We start from the raw sequence: 21,279 nt of genomic DNA, 5'->3' as shown, positions 1-21,279 counted from the left end.
GCAAGTTTTATTAGACTCCTTTATTCACTCAACACACAGTTACGGAGCAGCTGGCAGGTGCTCGGCCTGTACCAGGCGCTGTGGACACGTCTTTTTCTTTACGCAGTTTGCAGGCTAGTGGGAGTATAGGAGAACACGAGCACCCCCAACACGACCGTGACTCACGGTCAAAGGCGGCAGCACAGACGCTCAAAGAACCTCTAGGAAGACCCCCGACCCAGGGGGTAGGGATGGGGGTGGAGAATCTAAGGGATGGTCTCCGGCATGCTTTCCTGTAAAGGACACCTATATGCCCAGCTCTCAGTTCCTCGCCTGCCAGGACTTGTCAGTCTGCAAAGTTAACTAGGCTAGGGGCACCTGGGTGGCTCAGTGGGTTAAGCCTCTGCCTTCGGCTCAGGTCATGATCCCAGGGTCCTGGGATCGAGCCCCACATTGGGCTCTCTGCTCAGCAGGGAACCTGCTTCCCTCTCTCTCTGCCTGCCTCTCTGTCTACTCGTGCTCTCTCTCAGTCAAATAAAATTTTAAAAAAAGTTAACTAGGCTAACGTGGATCTATCTTGAATACATGCTCCCTTTGGAGTCCTGGGGACCCTGGGCAAGGGCTGGGGCTAAGCCTGGAGTCAAGGCCTTCCCAGGGACATGCATTTGCCTCACACAGAGCTTCATTCATTCATTCGCTGCCTCATTCATTCATTCACAAACACTTACTGACCGTATTCTGTGTGTGACGGTCTGGTGGTCCAGCTGTGAAAAGACAAATATCCCCTCAAAGAGGGTGGACACTCCTCTGGCCACCGTGCCCCCCTTTCTTTCTTTACGCCAACCCCTCCACAACTGTCAGCTCGTCAAATTTCACAACACCCCTAAGAAGTGGGTGGTAGTCTCCCTGTTTCCCCAGTGAGAGGACTGAGGTTGAGAAAGAGAAGGTAACTTGCCACGTGTGGCCGAGCTACTAGCAGAAACAGCCAGGCTTCAGCTCGAGGTTTGACCCCATAGCCCAGGTTCTTTCTGTCCTGCTAGTGGGTTGAACCCTGGGCCGGAAGGGGGCTCCCAGCCATGGCGTTCTCCGTGTCGTTGACAAGCATCTGTGGGGCCTTCTCAACAGTGTGGCTTGGTCATCCTCCCTGAGGCCTTCTGAGAGTAGCTAGGCCTCATCCTGTGTGTCCTCCACAGACAGAGAGGCCCTCGGTGAGGACAGTCAGCCCAGTCCCCAGCTCTTCTGCTCCGTGGGGCAGGCCCCATGAGATCTACTCCATGTTGGGTGGGGGACGTGGGTGAGAGAGGGGCAGCTCTGCTCTGAAGACCCCAGAGAGAGCCACTCTTCCTGCCTCAGTCTCCCTTCTGGCTCCCAGCCTTTTCTTACCCCACTAGTCTGAAGTCCTTTTTCCTAGTTAGCTTCCGACCCCTGCAGGCCCCCATGACTGAGCTCTGATGGCTGGTGCATGTCCTCAGCATCTGGAAAATCCACAGCCTTGCCCCAGGGTCAGAAAAACGCTCCCTCGTGGCTCCCACACCGCGGCCCACACTTTCCAGTTTTCAAGGCCTGAGCACACACATATTCTCATCTCGTCTTCCCCCACGTCAGCCCCATTTTTCAGCTGAGGATGCTGTGGTTCAGGAAGTCTGGGTGGCTCGGCGGAGGTCACCCAGCTCATGGATGGCTGGGCCAGAGCTGGAGTGAATGTTCTCCTACTGCAAGGCTACAACTCTCCCTTCCACCTCTGCCGGCACCCAGTCAATCAGCCAAAAGTAACTGGAATGGATACGTTTGCGTAGAGTAAATTTAAAATCAGCCCAGCTGCCGGATGAGCACACAGTGACCCAGGCTCCCAGTACAAAGTGTGGGTGATCCCCTGGGCTTCACGAGGCACCCTCCGCTCCCTGCCATAGGGTTATAGAGCCAAAGTGGCGGGCCTGCAGAAGGAGAAGCGACCTACACAAGCACAAGGCTAGTGTCAAAGGAGAAAGAATGCGTTTGGAAAACGAGCCCCGGCCGGCGCACAGAGAGAAAGCAGACAGTGCGGCAAAGCAGCCCTGAGCCCGTGGGGCCAGGTCCTGCGGAGGGTCTCACCTCCCTGAGCTCTGGAGAAGGTACCTGTGCCGGGCAGAGCCAGCAGCACTGCTTCTGTCGCTGTGAAAGGGACAGTCGCGTTCTCTGGTCAATGGCATCTGGTGCTCCTGATTCCCTGCCTGTGACCTGGGGCTCATGGGCCGCGCAGCCTTTCCTGCACCTGTAGGTGATGAGCCAGCCCTGGCCACGCCTGCCCTCCGGTGTCCACGATCAGCTGTGAAAGGCTGTCGGGTGGCGGGACCCACGCCATGGGCTCTGGGCTGAGACTGAGAGCTTTGCAAGGGGCCTCCGTTTCCACAGTGCAAGGGCGGGGACAGAACAATACACGAGTGTAGGTGCTGGTACGAGGCTGTGAGCTCAGATGTGAAAGGCAGTAAAGCACGGTGCAGGGCAGGGAGCCTGTGGTGGACTTCGTGATCTCAAATCCTGGCTCTACCCCTTCCGGCTCGGGTAATCGTGGGCAGGTGTGCTGGCCTTTCTGGGCTTCAGTTTCCCAGCTCGTAAATGGAGGAGTAATGAGAATCCTCAGCCAGCAGAACTGCTGTGAGGAGGAAGTGAACATGTGGGAGGCTCAGTGACTGGTGAGTACATGAACGTCACCGCTCAGGTGGTCCCTAGAAAGGACTGAGCCATATCATTCACAATAGAACGTCTGCCCATCCTCCAGGCTGGGGGGGCGCACCACTACTGAGGCCTTGATTAATGAACCTTCTGGGGTGGGAGAGCTCGTCTACAAACACGTCAGCCTTCTGTGGCTGCTGTTGGGACAGAAACTCATAAATCACACAAAGCAAGGTTGGCATGGGGCATGGGGCTCAGCAGTGAGCCTTGGCCCTTGTCTCTGACCACTCCCGCACTGACCCCAGAGAGATCCATCACAGCCCAGGGCTCTGTGCCTGGTGGTGCCCCATGCCCTCCAGTCAGGGGACCAGGACCCATCCTAGTCACCAAGCCAGTGACTCTCAGACTCCAGTGAACCTCAGAAGCCTCTGGGGATGGGTTTCTAATTTAGTAGGTCTGAGTGGGGCCCAAGAGTTTGCATGGCTAGTAGGTTCCCGGATGCTGCTGATGCTGCTGCTCTGTGGGCCTGCACAACGCTCACTTCTCTGGGACCGAGTTCAAATCTCGCTATTGTCCTTGGGCAAGTTTCTTCTGACCAAACGCCCGCTCCCTCATCCAGGAAGTAGGCACACCAGGACCTCCATCCCAGGGGACATAGGGGACCAGCACCTGTAGCAGTATCAAGTTTGGGGTATCCAGGAAACGCTCCATCCGTGGCAGCCCAAGGCATCACCAGCGCCTCGCTGTTGAGGGCTTGGAGACAACTAACTAGCAAGGGTAGAGCCGTGAAGATCTCAAGCTTATCCGGAGGGGGGAAATGAACAAATATGGACTGGGGACTTTCTGTATGCATTGTCCTAATTCCTAAATGTAAAAATGCCTTGTCATTAAAACAGAACAAAACAAAACAAAACAAAGACACAGCCCAGGGAGAATCCGTGAGTTCATTCATTTGGCAAGCCAACATTTACTGTGATTCTGAGAGCCAGGCTCAGAGCTGTGGCTGCGGGGAGCAGACACATGTCCTGTTATCCAAGAGCTACAGTGTGACTGCAAAGAGAGGACAAATAAGGACCCGAGAGGGCAAGTCCTCATCACAGCAAATGGAGGACAGTGAGCACTGCGGCTGGACGGAACATCCAAGACATTGAAGAAACACGTTGGAGGGATGCCCTCAGACAAGGGGGAGACCTGGGAATGTTTCCTTGTGGAAGCAGCCATGTGACTGGAAAAACGGGTAGCATCGACCCATAGAGATGACAAGATGGAAAGTGGAAGGAGCAGCAATCACAGGCAAGAGAAGGCAGAAAGCAGCTTCCAGAAATGTCACAGGTGAGTGTGGCTGGATCACAGGATGAAAGACACAGGGCGGGAGCTGAGGTTGGCCTGGCTCTCTGGTGTCTAGTAGTGGACAGCGTTGACTGTTGGGGGTTTGCAGGACTCTCTGAGCCCATTGTATATCCTCTGGGGCTGGCACTCAGCACATCATCGTGGGCTCAGTGACATTCATGGTGAAGACGTCACAGGGGTAAGAGACTGCACGATCCACGAGAGGCATCCCTGAGGACTTCAGACCTCTGCCCAGAGCCTGCTCACCTGCCGGCCATGCCCCATAATGCAAGAGGCCATCAGTCTCCACCTGACGGCTGCAGGATGTGAGCACAGGGCTAAGGTGGCACTGTATACACAGGAGAAAGCCCCTTGGGGCCGCCCTGCTGCTCCACCTGCTGCCCCCACCTCTCACTGTGACCCGATCTAACCTTACCCTTCCCCGCCCTCCTACTGCCACAGAGAATGAGGCTCTGGGGAGCGGTCATCCCTGGGCGAGGGCCACCCTTGCCAACGTGAGTGGCAGTGTCTGAGACTGCTGTGGGGTCTAAGGACCACCCACACTTCAGCAAGCTGCCTCTGACTCAGCTGGGGACTTCAGCGGGGGGCTGGTGGGGAGAGGCCCCAGGGGAGGCCCAAGCCACCACATCCGGAGACGTTTCCCTCCTGGTCCTGTCCTGGACCCAGAACCCCAGACTCTCCTGCCAGCCCTGGTTTCTTGTTCAGATGAAGTGTCCTAGCTGGGGGCATCCCTCCATCCCTGCTCTCCTCAGGGGCCCGTTCTGGTTCAGATATCCGGCTCCTACAGCCTTCTGCTGGTAAGGAGCATGGGGGTGGCCTCCCTTCCTCTTGGCTTCTCCTGCTCATAGTGAGGTCGAGTACTGGAGTAGTCAGTCCAGAGCCGGGGCTCATCTTTTTTTTCAAAGATTATCAGACAGAGATCACAAGTAGGCAGAGAAGCAGGCAGAGAGAGGAAGGGAAGCAGACTCCCTGCTGAGCAGAGAGCCTGATGCGGGGCTCAATCCCAGGACCCTAAGATCATGACCTGAGCCGAAGGCAGAGGCTTTAACCCACTGAGCCACCCAGGCGCCCCAGAGCCGGGGCTCATCTTGACTGCCCCCTGCATGGCTCCTCCTCCCTGAGCCTCCAGGTGTCCCTCCTGCTATAGAGGGTCGAAGAGCCCAGCGGCATCTGTGTCACCGAGGCTGCAGGGCACACAAGGAAATTCGGAGTCAGCAGGTGGGGGGCGGGGACCCCGGAGACAAACATGCCTACAAGCACCTCCTGTGATTGCCACAGCTTATCTGGGGGCCAAATCTTGAGAGACATTTATTTGAAAGACAAATTGTTGAGAGACAGGCTCGGTTTTCAGATGGCTTGAGTGCACCAGAGATAAGCTGAACAGAGGAGGAAGGAGAAAACAAGTCTTTCCGGAACACCACCTGGTTAGTCGTATTCATTCTTTCCAGGTAAGAACCTCCCAGTTCTCCAGGCTACCTATTTCCCCATCCTTTTCTCTGGCCTCACCAAAGAAGACTAAGCCCTGGAGGAATGGTCCTTAGCTCAAGAAGCAAAGGGTTTATCTGTTTGGGTGTACACGGCTGCCACAGCTTCCTTCTAGAATCCTCCTATGATTATAGGCTGGTCTATATCCCCACGATGCTGTGTGCACCGAGGTGACGAGCCCAGGCAATTCCGCAAGACCTGCCAAGCCACCAGCCCGGCTAGCATGACTAGATCCCGCCACGCCACATCCAGCCTGCCCTCCGCCCAGCCCAAGCAGGCATTGCCCAGAAGGTCATATGCAGCTGTCCAGGGAGCACCAGGACTCCTGGCCCCCAGCCCCCGCCCCCAGCAAGAGGCCTCTCCTTGTTGCCTCCATAGTTCCTGCCTTCCCTGTGGCTTTTATCATGTGGTATCCCAGGAGCCTGTTTCTTTGTCCATGTCTCCTGCTAGAATGTTCTTAAGGGCAGAGATTATTTCTGGTTTGTTTATGTTTGTGACACCACCCCTGGTAAAGTACACAGTACGTAGAAGGCGCTCCAAAAATGTTTATTAATAGCGGCACGAATCCATGTTTACTAGGCTTTTAGAGAGATGCTTTGCTCTTGTGGAATTAATAATTCCCCACAAAACCCCTCCAGGGCTAGGAGCAACCCCTTCCTCCAGGTGAGGAACCCAAGGCTGAGAGATGACAGGAGGGACTCAAGACCACGTGGCCACAGGGCAGAGTGGGGACAGACTGGCTGATGAGGGCCTTGGGGTCCACACTCCATCTACACACTTCCTCATACTTCATGGGGCCAAGTCCCACGGCAGAGGCTGTCCTCAGATGGCTCTGGAGCCTTCACCGTCCTGGCAGCACACACAGCCCAGCTGTGGGTCCAGGAGAGGGCCCCCACCTGCCTCACCTGAGCTCTTTGCCCAGCAGTGAAGACCTTTTCAGCTGAGAAGCTGCCTGGACCCCTCCCTCCCCCTGGGGGAAACAGACCCAACCACAGCAGGGACACACCAAGGACTGTGGGAGCACTGTCGGGAATGAAGCTGTGGGTGTCACGAACTGTAGTTTCTCCTTTCCAGGTTTCCTCTCCTGTTCTCTTGGTGGGAGAGGACCACATCCTGCTTGGTGATGGAAGATTTGTCCACAGGCCTGGGGTGCCGGACCCCTTGGAAGACAGGTGTTGCCCATGTTATCTCTCCCAATTGCAGATGGAAGCCCTCTCCTTAGGGGCGCGGGGTAAGCCTCTGGGAAAAACTGAAGGCAAGTCACAGAGGCCCAAGGACAGAGGCACCCCTCCCTCCTGGATAAAAGGGAGGCTGGCCTCATGCCCGTGTCCCTCCTGCCCTCCCCACCTGTCGGGGTGGAAGAGAAAAATGGGACTTCAGAGAAGTAGGTTTGGAGGAGGCAAGAGAGCAGGACTCAGGAGAAGCAGCACCAGAGCCCCTGGAGGCTGGGAAGGAAAACAGAAGGAATGTGGGGAGCTGGCCCAGCTTGGCCAGGACAGAGGCCTGAGAAGGTAGGCAATGGGATGTGTTCCTTGAGAGGATGGACAGATAGAGATTACAGCCAGAGTCTTTAGTGAATTGTTACCTATGCCCAGTCAGCCCAAGCTGGGCTCTGCAGCCATACTGTGAGCTTGGAACGGTCACCAGCCCGGAGCATGGTGGTCAGAATTTCTGGGAACCCCAAAAGAGCGGCCCTGCGCTGAAGTGGGGGCGGGGGGCAGGAACGGCTGCGCGCAGGGAAGGGCAGGGAGCCTGCCCGTCACAGTGCACATGTGCGCCAAGGCAGCGTTTAAGGCTCAGCTTCTGCTCACCCGAGCGCTGGGGGGCTTTCCGCTGGTTTCCATGGAAACATTAGGCAGAGCATCTGCTACCCAGTCAACTAGGCTGGGCTGATAGGACTCCTTCTGGAATTATTTTGCTGAATCTACCCAGGAAGATTCCTACCTGCATTTCCCCACTGCCTTCTTGCGTGGTAGAGGCGGGGGAGGGCAGTTCTGTGAGGTCGGGGCTGTTGCCCAGGGAAGGAGCGAGGTTTGGCAAAAAGCAGGCGTTCAGGGAAAGCCCGTGGCTTCCAATTCAAAGCCCAAGTAGGGTCCCGAGATGAGGCCATGGAGCCGGAGCGGGCCTCTGGTCCCAGGCTGCCGCAGCAGCAGGGACACCTGCTGGTCCCCTTCCCGGAGCTGCATCCAGGACGCCCTGAGGTGCAGAGGAACAGGCTGTCAGGTATGGGAGGGGGTGAGACCCGAGCAACTTCAGTTTCAGTTTCACACCATCAAGGCCCCAACTTGCCCGTGAGGCGGGGGAGGGTGGCTTTGGAGTAAGAGAGAGAAAGGCGCTGGTGCACGTGTACGTGTGAGAAGTGGTTTTATTCCAGGTGTGTGTTTTATAAAGATGAGGCCCTCGGGGACAGCGAGTGGCACGTGCTTTGGTCAAGAAGAGGAAAAGCAAGAACAGAACGGGGCTGAGTCCCACAGAGGATGGCTGACAGGTGCACTCTGAACACCGGGAAGGAGGGGGCTCTCAGGGGCTTCTCCCAGCAGCAGCCCCCTTACATTCAAGGAAGGAAGCTGTGCCCCCCTCCCCATCCCCAAGGGTCCATGCTGCCTGTGGGGGGGACGTGCACAACAGAGATGGGGGTGGAGGAAACACAGGGACAGAGGACAGGAGATGGTGGCCCCGTGCTGGGGCCCAGGAGCACTGCTTGAGGGGGCCTGGTGAGAGCCGGGGGCGTGAGAGGAAGCCACTGAGACCCCCATGGTGGGGCTGCTGGCCTGAGGGCCACGTTGGGGAGCAGGAACTAGCAGTCTAGGAATGCCAGGGAGGGAGAAGGGCAGCTCAGCTGGGGTGGGGGGGGCAGTGGTGTCACTTTAGTCCAGAGCAGAGGCTCAGCCCTTTGGGGATCATGGACCTCGGCAAGAAGCTGGGACGATCTGTGGACCCTCTCCCTAGGAAATGCACATATGCATACACACGCACGATTTGGGGGACAATTTCAGGAGAGTCCCAGGCCCTGTGGAATCCATGAACTGCCTAGAAGCCCCAGGCTGATTTGCTTTGGGAGGGGGATACCCAGGGGTCCGCATACTCCTGGTCTTTTGCCAAAGCTCACACTGCCTGAGCCTCAGGGTTGGGGAAGAGGAAATGGGAAATAGCAGGGACGTTTCCAAGACCAGGCCGTGGGCCCAGTGGCTGTGAGAAGGAACTAGGGGCTCTGCACACAGACAGGAGCCACCTGCCAGCCTCCCTCCTCACTGTGGGAACCCACCCTTTCTCAGGCCTCCGTCCTGCAGTGGGGAGGGGCTTAGCCTCCACGACTTACTGCCCAAATCTTGGGGAATGTTTAGCTCCAGAAGGGAGGTCCTGTTCTTACCAGCCACTTCAACATCCCAACGCTGTATTTATAGAGGTAAAGGCTTTCGAGAAGGTAGAAGTCAAAAGGCCTAACAAGGATGGGGCTGTTCCTGTGGTGTGCGGTGGCTGCCTGCCCTCACCGGGTCATCACCATGGGCCCAGGTGGAGGGGACACGGCCCCAGCTGGTCTTAAGGCCCAAGAAAGAGGTCTTGGCCTGACGCACAGCCAAACAGAAGTGGGATCTGTTTCATAAACCGGGTCCCAAGGCTGCCCATGAGGGCTCTTGCAGCTTCTGGTAGGAACGTGGAGACCAGAGCACATGGAGGGCACAATGCCCAGGGACTGACACAGCCTGGGAGGAACTATAGGTTGTTGGGAAGAAACTAACTCTTCTGGTGCTTTGCTGCTTTTCCATCCATGTCCTTCTGCAAATTATCCATCCTTTGCTCCAGATCCCATCCCTCCCACACTCAACCCAGCACCTGCCTGGGACAGGCCACCGAACTTCTCACCTGCTTCCTGTTCTCCACTTGCCTTCAGCCTGCCCCTCGTCCAGCCCTCAGCTTCCCCATCCATGTTGTCCACAGTCTCCTCTCATGACGATCCCACAGGTAGGCCCTGTGCCCCAGGAGGGGCCCCGTGTGGGCTTCTGTCCTTGCTCTCCCCAGCCAATGGGGGACAGCTCCCCAAACACTGTGCAGGACCCCAGGAGGGTAAAGGGAAGGGGACAAAGGGCCGGGGGGTGAGGGGGGGTCTGCCCAGTCTCTGTCCAGCAGCAGTCCAGCATCCTGACCTTCTCTTCTGGGGCAAGGCCAGGCTGGCAGCCAGCGCACTGGGGCCTGCTTCCCCGCGCCCGCCCCAAACAAGCTTTGGAGAGACGTGTGTCGTGGCAGGGGTGTTTGCTGATGAGTCCGGCAGAAATGTGAGGAGATGGGAACGGCTTTACACTCCCCCACCCTAACCCGCTTCCGGTCCCGAAGTCTCATGCAAAAGGTCCAGGAGGCCCGGGGCTACCGTCATGTGTGCGGCAGCAGCTGCCACTGCTGGGCCGGGGCGTCGGCCTGGCACTTGCTGGTCACCAGCTGGGCGGGCTTGGCCTCCAGGCAGAGGCCGCTGACCGAGTGCTGGATGAAAGAGGCTTTTCTCCTCCATCTCTGGGGGGGAAGGACGGGGGAGAAAAACACAAAGATTAACAATAATGTCCAGAACTTCATTGTGCACGGATGTAAGGGGCCTATCCCCAGGACAACGCGCCCCCGTGCCCCGGACACAAGAGCTCCCCGGCCCCGAGAAGCCTTAAACCCCTTCCCTTCTGACGCACACTTGTCTCCATGGCTCAGCAGAAGTCTACCTCCAAGTCCGTGGGCCGAATGAATCTGTATTTCTTTGGGCCTGCACAGTGTATATTTGAAATTGGGCTTCATTGTCCCATGAAAATCTGCATTTCTAGCTTCCTTTTAGACAGGGGCCCAGTTTCTTGTGTGGCCTAGGGCAGCTCGGGGCGGAGCTGCTGCTCCCTCCAAGAGGTGGGGCTCTGGCTCTCCGTTTCCCCAGGCCCTGCCCAGGACGGCTAGCCCCACCCCTGCAGCACACCCCACTCCTCCCTGCGGGCACGGGAGTCTACGGCTTCTTCCCACAAGACTTCCTCTCCCTGCAGCTCAGAGCTTCCGGCCTGGCCTGTAACCATGCAACAGGTGGCCAAGAGCCGGAAGAGCGGGGGCGGGGGGGGGGGCACCTTGTCTGCAGTGATGAGGAGTAGGGTCTGCGGGATGGTGGGAGGCCTGGGGTCCTCGTTACGGTATTCTCCTGGGCCTCCCCTTCTCCAGACCTGATGAAAGGGAAAGAGGTGTTCCTGTGGAACATCTGGGGGTGCCTGGGTGGAGGACAGAGTGTCCTTTGGAAGACTCAGGGGAGGAGATGAGAGGCTGGCCCAGGCTTCAAGGCTCAGGGAAATATAAATAGTGAGAGAGATCTGTCTGTCCATCTCTCCTCTCCCTGTATCCCGCCTGTTCGGCATAGGAAGTGAGGAGCCCCCATCCCCCCAACGCCCGGCTCCCCCGCTCTGTGGGGGTAGGGCCGGGCCTAGGGCTGCAGGGGTTGGGGTGGGCAGAGAAGCGAACTGACTTGGGAGGGAAGGTGGGGGGTGCGGACTCCCCTTGGGAATGTGGGCCTGTGGGGTGCCCACGCAGCCCTAGGGGAGAGGGGTCCCTGGCCTAAAATTTGGGCAGTGCGTAGGACAGGGCCTTGGTCCCTTTGGAACTCACAGCATCCTATTGCTTTGTGCTCTTCTAGTCCCCGACCTCCTGGGAGGGGCTGGCCATGCTCCCCACTCTCCTGGGCTTCGCTGGACCCTGTCCTCCTTTCTGCCCATGGCCAACAGGAGCCGTCCATTCCCAAGCATGGGCAGGGACCCAGCGCAGTGTTATTTATAAAGTGGGAATGTGAGGATGAGTGAAGGGATCACCGGATCCCCGGGGGTACCCCCCAAACCACGGGATTCTCACTTTCTACCCGTGCCACTGAGCACTCTCCCGGCCACTCAGGCCTGGGCCTGGTCAGAGAAACAGCGCCCCTCACGGCCCTCTCCTATCTCCTCAGCCTCTGTTTCGGCAGGCACCTTGTAAGGCGGGCAGGGAGGAGACCGAGGCCCAGAGAGGTGGGGGTGCTGGGGCTGCCGACTCCATCCTATTGAGCTGCTCAGATCCATGACGCCCAGCGGCCGTGGAAGCTGGAGGTGGACCGAGAAGGGAGGCCTAGCTTTGAAAGGCCCCAGCATGGGAGACCTGCTCATCCTATCCTCTGGGAGGAGAGGGCCCGGGGGGCCCAGATGCAGCTGGGGGCCTGGCAGGCCTTGCAGGAGCAGAGTAGATGGAGCTCCAGAGAATTATGGAAGTGGGGGCCTTCTCAGGAGCCACTTCCTCGCTTGTCCTCAGCAAGGAGGGGTGCAAGTGGGCTCAAAGCCTGACCCTGGGAGAGGTCTGCTGCCCTCAGTGAAGAAGAACCTGAGGACATCCCTCACTGCAGGGCAGGGGCGGAGGGCAGGCAGTCCGAGGGAGCAGGACAAATGTCATCTGCCAGTCAGAACCATGTCAGAAGGGTCCAACAGGCCCAGCCAGCAGATCTCTCTCTCTCTCTCTCTCTCTCTCACACACACTCAGAGGCTGGAGGGAGGGGATCTGGCTGCTTTTCCAGAACGGCATAGCAAGTTGCCAGTCATCCCTAAAGAAAGAGCTGACCCAGGCAAACAGGAAAAGGGTGAGAGGAAACCCTGCAGCCAGGCACTCTCTTTAGCCCTCCACTGTCCTGCCGGCTGGCCAGGGTCAAGCACGGAGAGAAGGCTCCCGGGCGGTGTGGGCAGTGGAAGGGCTGGAGCAGACCTCTGGCCTTTATGTCCCATACCTTGGGCAGAGGGATTCCCCCCCGCCCCCCAGCCAGGAAGGGGGCTGACTCTGCCACTGGCCGCTGCATATCTTGAGCAAGTGATATCCTCTCTCGGAATACCAGTTTCTTCCCAGACGGGTGGGCTTGGCCTGACTTCCAGGATTCACGGAGACAGGGTGACTGAGGGTTTGACAAGTGGAAAAGGCAGTGCTCATGTGAGGTTGTCATGCCAGCTTGGAAATCGGGGCATCTTGGTCTCACTTTCCTGGCAGCCACAAGCGAAATACTTACTGAGCATCTACTAAGTTCTGGGTTAAGACCGTGGGCTGAGGGGTCACACTGACCTTGAATCTCAGCTCCATCCCTTCCCAGCGGGGTTTCCTCTGACACTTGTTTCTTAAATTCAGCAAGCCCGACTCACCAATAAGACGAGGATGGCACAAGGGCCCAAACCTCCAGGGTGGCTCAAGGGTAAGGTGAGACCATCTGTGTAAAACTCCCATCACCAGCTCTTGGTCAAAGCTAGCTTGAGCTGGGCTGCAGTGGTTGTCAGGGGCTAGGGACCCAAGCCAGATGGCCCCTGCCCTTGTGGAGCTCACAGGCTGGCAGGATGGACACATAACAGTATTTACTCGAAGAAGTGTTTCCTCATGAGTACAACGGATTGGACCTGGCCGCTGACTTGGACTGACCCTCCCTCTGGAAGGGCTCGAGTCCATCTGCTTCAGCCCAGGGCTCCCCTGCCAGGAGCTGCCACCCAGCCTGCACACCCCAGTGGGTAAGGAGACTCACCTGCCTGCCCTCTCTCGGGTTGCATCCCTGCAGCAGGACCAGGGAGCCTGGGGTGACGGAGGTGGAGGTGGCAGTCAGGCACTTCCCCTGCTGCTGGATGAGATGGTCACTGAACAGCCATGCCTAGAAGACAGGGACCGGAAGGGCCAAGTCCAAGGATGCGGTGAGGGAAGGGGAGCGGGTAAACGATAAGACAAATACTCTGCTGGGACAATTTTCTCTAAATAATATGAGTGAATATATGGGTGTTCACTGTACTGTTCTTTCAACTTTGCTGTATGTTTTAAAGTTTCCATAATAAAAGGATTGGCTGGAGCTGGCCGGAGAGCAATCCGGAATGTACCAAGGGCTGCTATGGGGGGTAGGGGAGACAGGGAGAGACAGGACCAGGGCAGCTAGGGGATTCCACGACCCTCCTGTGTCGCACACACGTACACACAGGAGTCTTGGATGTCTGGCCACGCTTCATGCTGACCATAGCCACATCCCCGGAGAGAACCCAGGTGCCCTCTGAGTAGCATTTCTCCCTCCAAGAACGTGGGTGGTATCCAGAGGGCAACTGTGCAACAGATGGGAAAAGGGAAATGTGGCAGAAGCAGACCCAAGGAGCAGTTTGGGGGGGACAGTATGCGTGGTCTCTGGGAATGTGGGCTTGTGGAGGGTGTAAGCAGAGATAAAATGAGAATAAGCCAAGGGAAGCCCCCTCCCCTGCCACCCCAACTCCTGGACAATGACCCAGGCTCCCTTCCCCCCTCCTGATTCTAACCTCAAGGCCCTCAGCAGCTTACCTGGGGTGCTGGGGGGTTCTTGGCAGACCCTCTGCAGATCCCCATTCCAAGCAGGAAGTTTCCAGCCGAGTCCTGGCCCTGGGATTCCAAGCAATTAACTCCTTGCTTAATGATGCCAGGGAGTACTTCCTTCACGGGGACTCTGAGAGAAAAGGGAGCAATCAGGCTTGTCTTCTGCCCTCTCTAGGCTTACTCACCTCTCAGCCAGGGGGTGAGTAAGGGCAGTGCTTGGTCAGCTCCCCAGGGAACCATGCTCTTGGTCTCAGTCTCGGGGAAGGGGCCCTGGGCCTAGCCAGCAGGGGCAGGAGGGCAGGGGACGGGAGAAGGAACAGGGATGCCTCTGGGAAGACTGAGTCTCGCCCCACGGGGTCTGAGCTGCTGTGGGAGCCCCAGAGGCAGCCCTGGAGGCCGAGCCTGAGAGAACCCTGGGGAAAGAGCTCAGACCAGAAACCCAGGGCTCCCCAGACCAGAAAGAAGAAAACCTGGGTGAGAGACTGAGGCCTAAATATGGACTGAATATGACATCTTAAAATGACAGGAAAGAGGTCACTTCAGAGAGGCAAACTGAAAACCCACAAATGGGAAAATGCGTTCAATCTCACTAATGATTAAGGAAATACATATTTGAGAGTTCCCACTGTCTGTTTACCATAACTATGTGCATGAAATATAATATATAATAACATGCGTTATTTCTAGATTTTTATTTATATAAAATATCTCATATGTATTCTAGTGTAACAACACCAATCGATGATCTCAGTTCCCAGTGTTGGCAATAGTTGTGGGATCAAACCTTCTCCTTCCCTGCAGTTCTGGAGGGCAGTGTGGCATTGTGTATCCAAAGCCTCAAAAATGGGCACACATAGATAAAAAGGGTTACATGGGGCCAACCCCCAGTTGTAAAATAAGTCACAGAGATGAAAAGTCCAACCTAGAGGATATGGTCAAATTTACCCTAATAACGACCCATGGTGACAGGTGGTGACTACGCTTATTGTGGGAGCACAGCTTAATGCAGAGATTGCTGACTCACCACATTCGCACCAGAAATGAATACAACACGGTATGTCAGCTGTAGTTCAATAATAAAAAACACACAAAAAATAATGGACATACCTTTGACCTAACAATCCTAATCCTACTTCTGGAACTTTGTTATTCTGAGGCAATAATATTGGGGCTGTTGGCAGGGTGATTGGTTATACTGAAAACATAGATATCCAATGATAGGGGACAGGCTAATTAAATACCCGTTTCATCTGTAGGATGGAAAGCCCCGGAGTCATTGAAAATGACTCCAAATGAATATCTGATATCACAGAAAGATGTTTAGAACATACTGTTAAATAAAACAGGTGTGTTTCAAAATATTTTAAATATTATTTTAAAATGCACAGGAAAATATGCTTAAACACACATCCCCCCCCCCTCACTCACACACACACACACACACACACACACACACACAAAACACACCCCTACATGACACATTGTCTTACTCTGTGGTTAATAAACCCAAGGAGACTGCTGGGCCCAGCTGATGCAGGCTTGTATTCCTGGGTTTATTTTTATTTATTTATTTATTTATTTTATTTATTTGACAGAGAGCACAAGTAGGCAGAGAGGCAGGCAGAGAGAGAGGAAGGGAAGCAGGCTCCCCGCTGAGCAGAGAGCCCGATGCGGGACTCGATCCCAGGACCCTGAGATCATGACCTGAGCCGAAGGCAGCGGCTTAACCCACTGAGCCACCCAGGTGCCCTATTCCTGGGTTTAGAAGGTCACACACACTCTTGGGTTATGGCCCCAGCGAGTGATGGGGCTTAGAGTGTGGCCATGCACCTAATCTTAACCCCCTCTTGTTACCTCTATCCAAAGAGAACCTAAGTGGGCTTGGGAGGGGGGCATCATAACACTTTTGGCATTCTTTGATCTCAACCAAACCAGCTCCTCCTTCCTCAGGGCTGGTTGGAACGCCCCAGAAACCCCAAACCACGACCCACCCTCACAGAGCCTCAGGAAGACACCTTCACTTTCTCTCGTACCCTCCTGCCAGGTCCCTCTTGAGAATTCGCATAATTCTAGACCACAGGTTGAAAACTGCTGGCTCCCAAGCTAAATATGGTCCCGAACATGTTTTCATGTTTTTTCTCAGTCGTCTTTATTGGTTTTTTATTGTCTCACAGAGCATCAGGGTCAATCCCTCCTGGGAATATGGCGTTTAAAGAGATAAATACTTATTTTGCTCCCAATTTGTCAGTAGAGGGAAGTCTAATAAAAGTAGTAATATAAAAAAGATAATATAAAAGATATAAAATATAATATATATTATAAAATATAAAAAAGTAATAATGAATATGACCCATAATAAAATGCCCCCTATGACCCCCTAATATAAAGGTGCTTGAGGCTTTGAATAAAAGGACCACCCCTCCTTTCTGGGAGGGGTCAGAAATGCCTGGGGACCCTCCAGCGCCCCCCATCAGGTGCCATCTCCCACCAAGCAGCCTTTATAAATACCCTCCCCATCCTGTCCCGTTCTAGCAATGACCCCAGCCCCCCAGGGACAGATTAGATGCAATGTCAGTTGGTTCACAAGGCCCCTCTCTGTTCCCAAGTCCGCCAAGCTCCTCCCCAGCGAGAAAGGCTCCTATCAGTAGTGTTCTGCCACCCCCTGGCCCAGCCCCCTCGACTCTCTGCAACTCTTCACTGCCCCCCTTTATCCCTGTCCTTCTCCTCTGGATGCCTTCCCCTCCTGCCAACCATTAACACTGCATCTTCCACTTCCTCTCCTTCCCCTTCCCTCTTCTACTTCCTTCACCTATGTCCTCTTTCACCTATATCCTCCCTGCTCCTTGTCTATCCTCCTTTCCTTTGGGAGAAAAAAAAAAAATATATATATATATATATTTTTTTTTTTTTAAGTAATTTCTACACCAACATGGGCTTGAACTCACAACCCCGAGATCAAGAGTCGCATGCTCTACTGACTTGAGCCAGGCGCCTCATCCTCCTTTCCTTTGGATCAGAATCTGTCTTTCCTACCTTGACCCTGAGCAGAGACTTGGACCCACCTAGAGGCTGGACAGTCCATAGTCAAGAACCCAGATTGCCCCCAGGGACCCAGTCCTTCTCCACCCCTCACCCCGACTCTTGCTTGCAGGTTTTCTAAGGCTTGGCACTGGAAAGGAGAGCTCTGGCATAATCCCCCTGGACTCCGGGCAGATGGGCCTCAGGGCAGCTCTATTCCCAGTAGCCAGCACAGTTAGGGGCTGGGAGCAGAAGAGAAAGACAGGATAAAGGCTAGGAGTCAGGACCCTCAGGTCCTGGGTACCCAGACCAGCCTCTGAGTCACTCTCCAACCCAGACCCTCCGAGTCCAAATTTCCACACAACCCCAGGCCAGCCGGAGCATGGCATTCCTCAAGCTCTTTGCCCTCTCCTGTCTCTCGGTCCTGGGATCCGGGTGGGCGCATGCCAGCAGGTGTCAAGGGGAGGCCTCTGATTCAGGGACTGGGGAGAAGCTCTGGCCTCAAACACATTTTGTCTGTCCTACATAGCATGGTTGTTGTGGCTTTTAGCTAATTGGCAATATTAAAAATCTGAAGGTTACACAAAGAAATCTGAATCCAGCTTCTCTTGAGAAAAAGGAAGATGAGGCCACACAGAACCTTGGATTCCCACAAGGCACTCAAGGCACTAACACAAGGTCGTGCTGCCCCCTGGGGGACGGGCTTTTGCATGCCAGTTGGCCACTGTCCCCACAACTCCCTAGCCTGTCACGGCTGCCCACCTGATTGGTTTGCAGCACCCAACCGATTATTGCAGGATTTGAATTCGTATCCTCTCCTGAGGGCGAGGGTGTTAGGATGCAAAGACTCCCCCTACTCTGCTTCATCCAGGGGCAACCTGTTCTATTACCCCTCCCTGTGGAGAAGAGATGCCTGCTGAGGCCCCTTGGACCCGCTCAGGAATGCAGCCCAGGCTGTTCCAGATCCTTCTGTGCGCTTCCTCTCCCTGGCCCTGTCCTCAGGGAGATGTGCGGGGTGGTCGGCTTCCAGAGCTGAGGTGGGCACTGTATACATGTGGCAACAGCCAGTGGCAGGAAGGCTTGGCTACTGATACTTGGGGGCCGGGGGGGAGGCTTGGGCAACAATCTCCAAACCCGCAGTGGCTCGTGAGGTGTCCCTGTGGTCCCAGCCCTGGAGCTGCTGTCACGGTCATCTCTACCACCCTCCCTCGGCTTCCTGGCTAAGCCCGACTACATCTGTATCTGCTTCCCTCTTTGTGGGCCTCCTCCTAGTGGGGCAGCCATCAGCCCTTAGAATACCTTTGTAGAAAGAGCAAAAGTGTCCCTTCCTCGAGACTTTTTACTTCCATCTATTAGAGAACTATCATAATCTACTGGTCTTGTTAGAAGACTTTTATTGCCATCTGCCAGGGAGTGTTAGAATAAATGTACGATATCCATGGTGCGCTTAGTGCCCTGGCGCATGTGGTGTGCACAGCTTGCCCTACTATTCCTGACATCCTAACAAAAGGACTACGTTGCTGTTGTTGAGGCCAGCAGAACTCCGGTCTGCAGGGGGCAGAGCTGTGCAGGGACTGAGGCAGGCCTAGAAAAACAGAGGCCTCTCCCTTTGCCACCTCATTTTCCCCACTGACCGTCTGCAAGTGGGGCCAACCATTAGGCTCCCCTGTTTGGAGGAGAGCTTGTATCACTTGGCATACAGAAGTCCTTCCTCACCAATGACCTGAGCCGCTGCTGGCCCCTCACCCCGGGCAGAACTTGGAGAGTGGACCGGGGATGGTAACCTGGACAGGAATGAGGTGCATGGCTTCTACATTACCGACACAGGATCATTTTATAAAACCTCCCCACACTGACAGAAGAAACAGAAGAAGACTCATACTCCTGACTTCACGTAGCTGGTTTCATCCACTGTCCTGTCTTGTCATGGATTCAGGTTTCTGGTAGCTATAAAACACTTTTTTCTCTCAGTCCTCAGGGGATGACATGAGACCCTGTCCATGGGGATTGGGTGTGGAGAGGAAAGGCATGTTCCCGGTCATCCCCGTGTCTCCCATGGGCCTCCCAGCTCCTGCCCGAGGTCTAGAGCCCGGGGCTCCATCCCAGTGTTGTCTGAACTCTGACAGGATGTAAAGAAACGATTGTTTTTTGCCTCAGAAATGACCTGTCTGAATGAAACTACCTCCCTTAAAAGTGGCCACTGGAGAAAGTGGTCCATTTATTATATTTTTATAAAACGTATAATGTTCTTTCCCTTCACAGCCTTCATCCGGGGGCTGGCTCATCCAGGCCGCCAGCTCTTCTCAAAGATGCCGCTCTCGGGCACCTGGGTGGCTCAGGCATTAAGCGTCTGCATTCAGCTCGGGTTGTGATGCTGGAGTCCCAGGATCCAGTCCCGCATCGGGCTCCCTCTGACCCTCACCCCACTTGTGCACACACACACACACTCTCTCTCTAACAAATAAAATCTTAAAAAAAAAATAAATAAAAGATGTTGCTCTTGCTTGAACTGTTTTGAAATCCTTGAAACTGGCTCCCAGTGTCAGTTTATTCTTGACTTGTTTCAGTCCTTGTCATGCTCTATCAGGGAGCCAGGATCACCTTATGGGGGGTAATCGCCTTCTTCACTGGACTTGGCGACAACCTAACTATGGCTCTTTTCCAAAAAACAAAGCTGCCTTTAAAGAACAGGGAGTTGCCTTTTTCGAGGACCTGCAGGCTCGGAGGGGTGGAGTGTTCTGGAAAGCTGCTGCGACTGACATTGATGGAATTACCCGTTCCCTACGGTGACAGCTCTAGAAAGGAGAACGCTAATTCTCGAGTTATTACTATTAAGGCTTATTGACCATGCAATTTGTTTGGTTAAAGATACATATCGAGTGCCTGTGTTGTGACAGGCCCTGTCTTAGGGGCTGGACACCAACAGCAAACAAAGCAGATCACACCCCTACCCGCACAGAGCTTACTGTCACGTTGCGGGGGGGGGGGGGGGGCAAGGAAATGAGTTGGCCACATAGACGCTGGAGGGTGGTGAGCATGGACTAAACAGGGGATGCTGGGGAAGGGGGTGCTCTGCAAACACAGACTGTTCAGGGAGCTCCCCTCCCCCAAAAGAGGACATTTGAGTCGAGACCCGAAGGAAATGAAGCCATGAGCCAGGTGGTTGAGAAGGCTTTTGAAATGAGAAAAAAGGAAGCCTCATGGCCATACAGCAGCCTTCACTTCACCCCTAGCCTGGGAGCTTGCACACACGCTCAGAAGCAGCTGTGGGTCCGGCGCCCCCCATCTGTGTCTACTTCCAGTTTGTCAGAGCAAACATTTCCCTGGGGCTTTGCAGTCTCTCTGATTGAGATCTTAATGGACGCCTACTGTTTGCTCAGATCCACGCATTGGGACTCACTAAACCCACCCCTTATCATTAGTTATCTCTAGATTTTTCATAGCAGCCAAGAAGCTTACGCTGAATGAACAGCTCTTGTCAATAGTTTTTTTGCTTCGGTTGCTTTACTTCCTGAGGATAAACTCCCAGAAGGGAGAGAACAGAGTCAAAAGGGATGAGTCTTTATTTCTGCAGCTTTTGCTACGTAATGCAGCGTTGTTTCCCTGTGGGGACAAGGCCCATTTCCGGCTCTGTGGCCCAGTCTATTAAAAATTGCTTCCTGGGCACCTGGGTGGCTCAGTTGGTTAGGCCTCTGCCTTCGGCTAAGGTCATGATCTCAGGGTCCTGGGATCAAGCCCTGCATCGGGCTCTCTGCTCAGCAGGGAGCCTGCTTCCCCTCTCTCTCTGCCTGCCTCTCTGCCTACTTGTGATCTCTGTCTGTCAAATAAATAAATAAAATCTTAAAAAAAAAAAATTGCTTCCTGTCCCGTCTTACTTGTAACTCTTTCCCCTTCCCCCCCGCAGAGCCTTCACATGCAGATGAAACACCGATAGCTGGAAAGAGCCGGACTGCCCAAGATGGGGCGATCTCAGGGTGGGGGTCCCCCAAACCGCTGGCCCCCCAGCCAGGCCAGATGCGCAAGCTGAGGGCCGTACTCACGTGAGCTCTGGGTAGACATTATCCAAGTACCAGCGGAACGACTTGCAGTTCATCTTCTTCCTCTGCTCAATCCGTGTGGCTACGCTGAAAGAGAAGGGAAGCCTCAGGCTCTGGCAGGCAGGCGCAGGGAGGAAGCCCCAGGAGGCTGGCCCCCTCCTTCTGCCTACCCCAGGCGGGGCAGGGCCAGGAGCTGTCCCAGCCTGCCCTCCAGCCGTGGCCAATTGCCAAAAATCCTTGTCTGACCTGCAAGGTCCCCCCAGGTCTCCTCGCCATTCCTCATTTCTTTCCCCAAATTCCTGTGCACTTTCAAGGATCAGAGCAGCCCCCCAGGGGCCCTGCTTGACTCTGACTTCTCACACCTTGAGACCTCAGCGCACCCCTAGCTGGTCCTCAAACAAAGCCTTAGGGAATTCCAAGTTTTCCCTTCCTG

The 21,279-nt window shown here is 55.1% G+C and overlaps 1 protein-coding gene across 2 annotated transcripts in view; it reads right to left on the bottom strand.

Annotated features, from left to right (window-relative positions):
• Nucleotides 1-7,813: 7,813 nt before the first annotated feature.
• Nucleotides 7,814-21,279, bottom strand: part of GALNT16 (polypeptide N-acetylgalactosaminyltransferase 16) — a 94,961-nt gene continuing 81,495 nt past the window's right edge. For both annotated transcript variants that reach the window (XM_047736240.1, XM_047736241.1), the window contains exons 13-16: nucleotides 20,850-20,933; nucleotides 13,780-13,921; nucleotides 12,992-13,114; nucleotides 7,814-9,972 (exon numbers count right to left, since the gene is read on the bottom strand). In XM_047736240.1, coding sequence (XP_047592196.1) covers nucleotides 9,835-9,972; nucleotides 12,992-13,114; nucleotides 13,780-13,921; nucleotides 20,850-20,933 — 487 coding nt within the window. In that variant the 3' untranslated portion in view covers nucleotides 7,814-9,834. The remainder of the gene's footprint in view (nucleotides 9,973-12,991; nucleotides 13,115-13,779; nucleotides 13,922-20,849; nucleotides 20,934-21,279) is intronic.

This window comes from Lutra lutra, chromosome 7 (assembly GCF_902655055.1).
Source record: "Lutra lutra chromosome 7, mLutLut1.2, whole genome shotgun sequence".
Lineage (NCBI taxonomy): Eukaryota > Metazoa > Chordata > Mammalia > Carnivora > Mustelidae > Lutra > Lutra lutra.
Note: the sequence above shows the minus strand (reverse complement) of the source record. Positions and strands in the feature narration are given on the sequence as shown.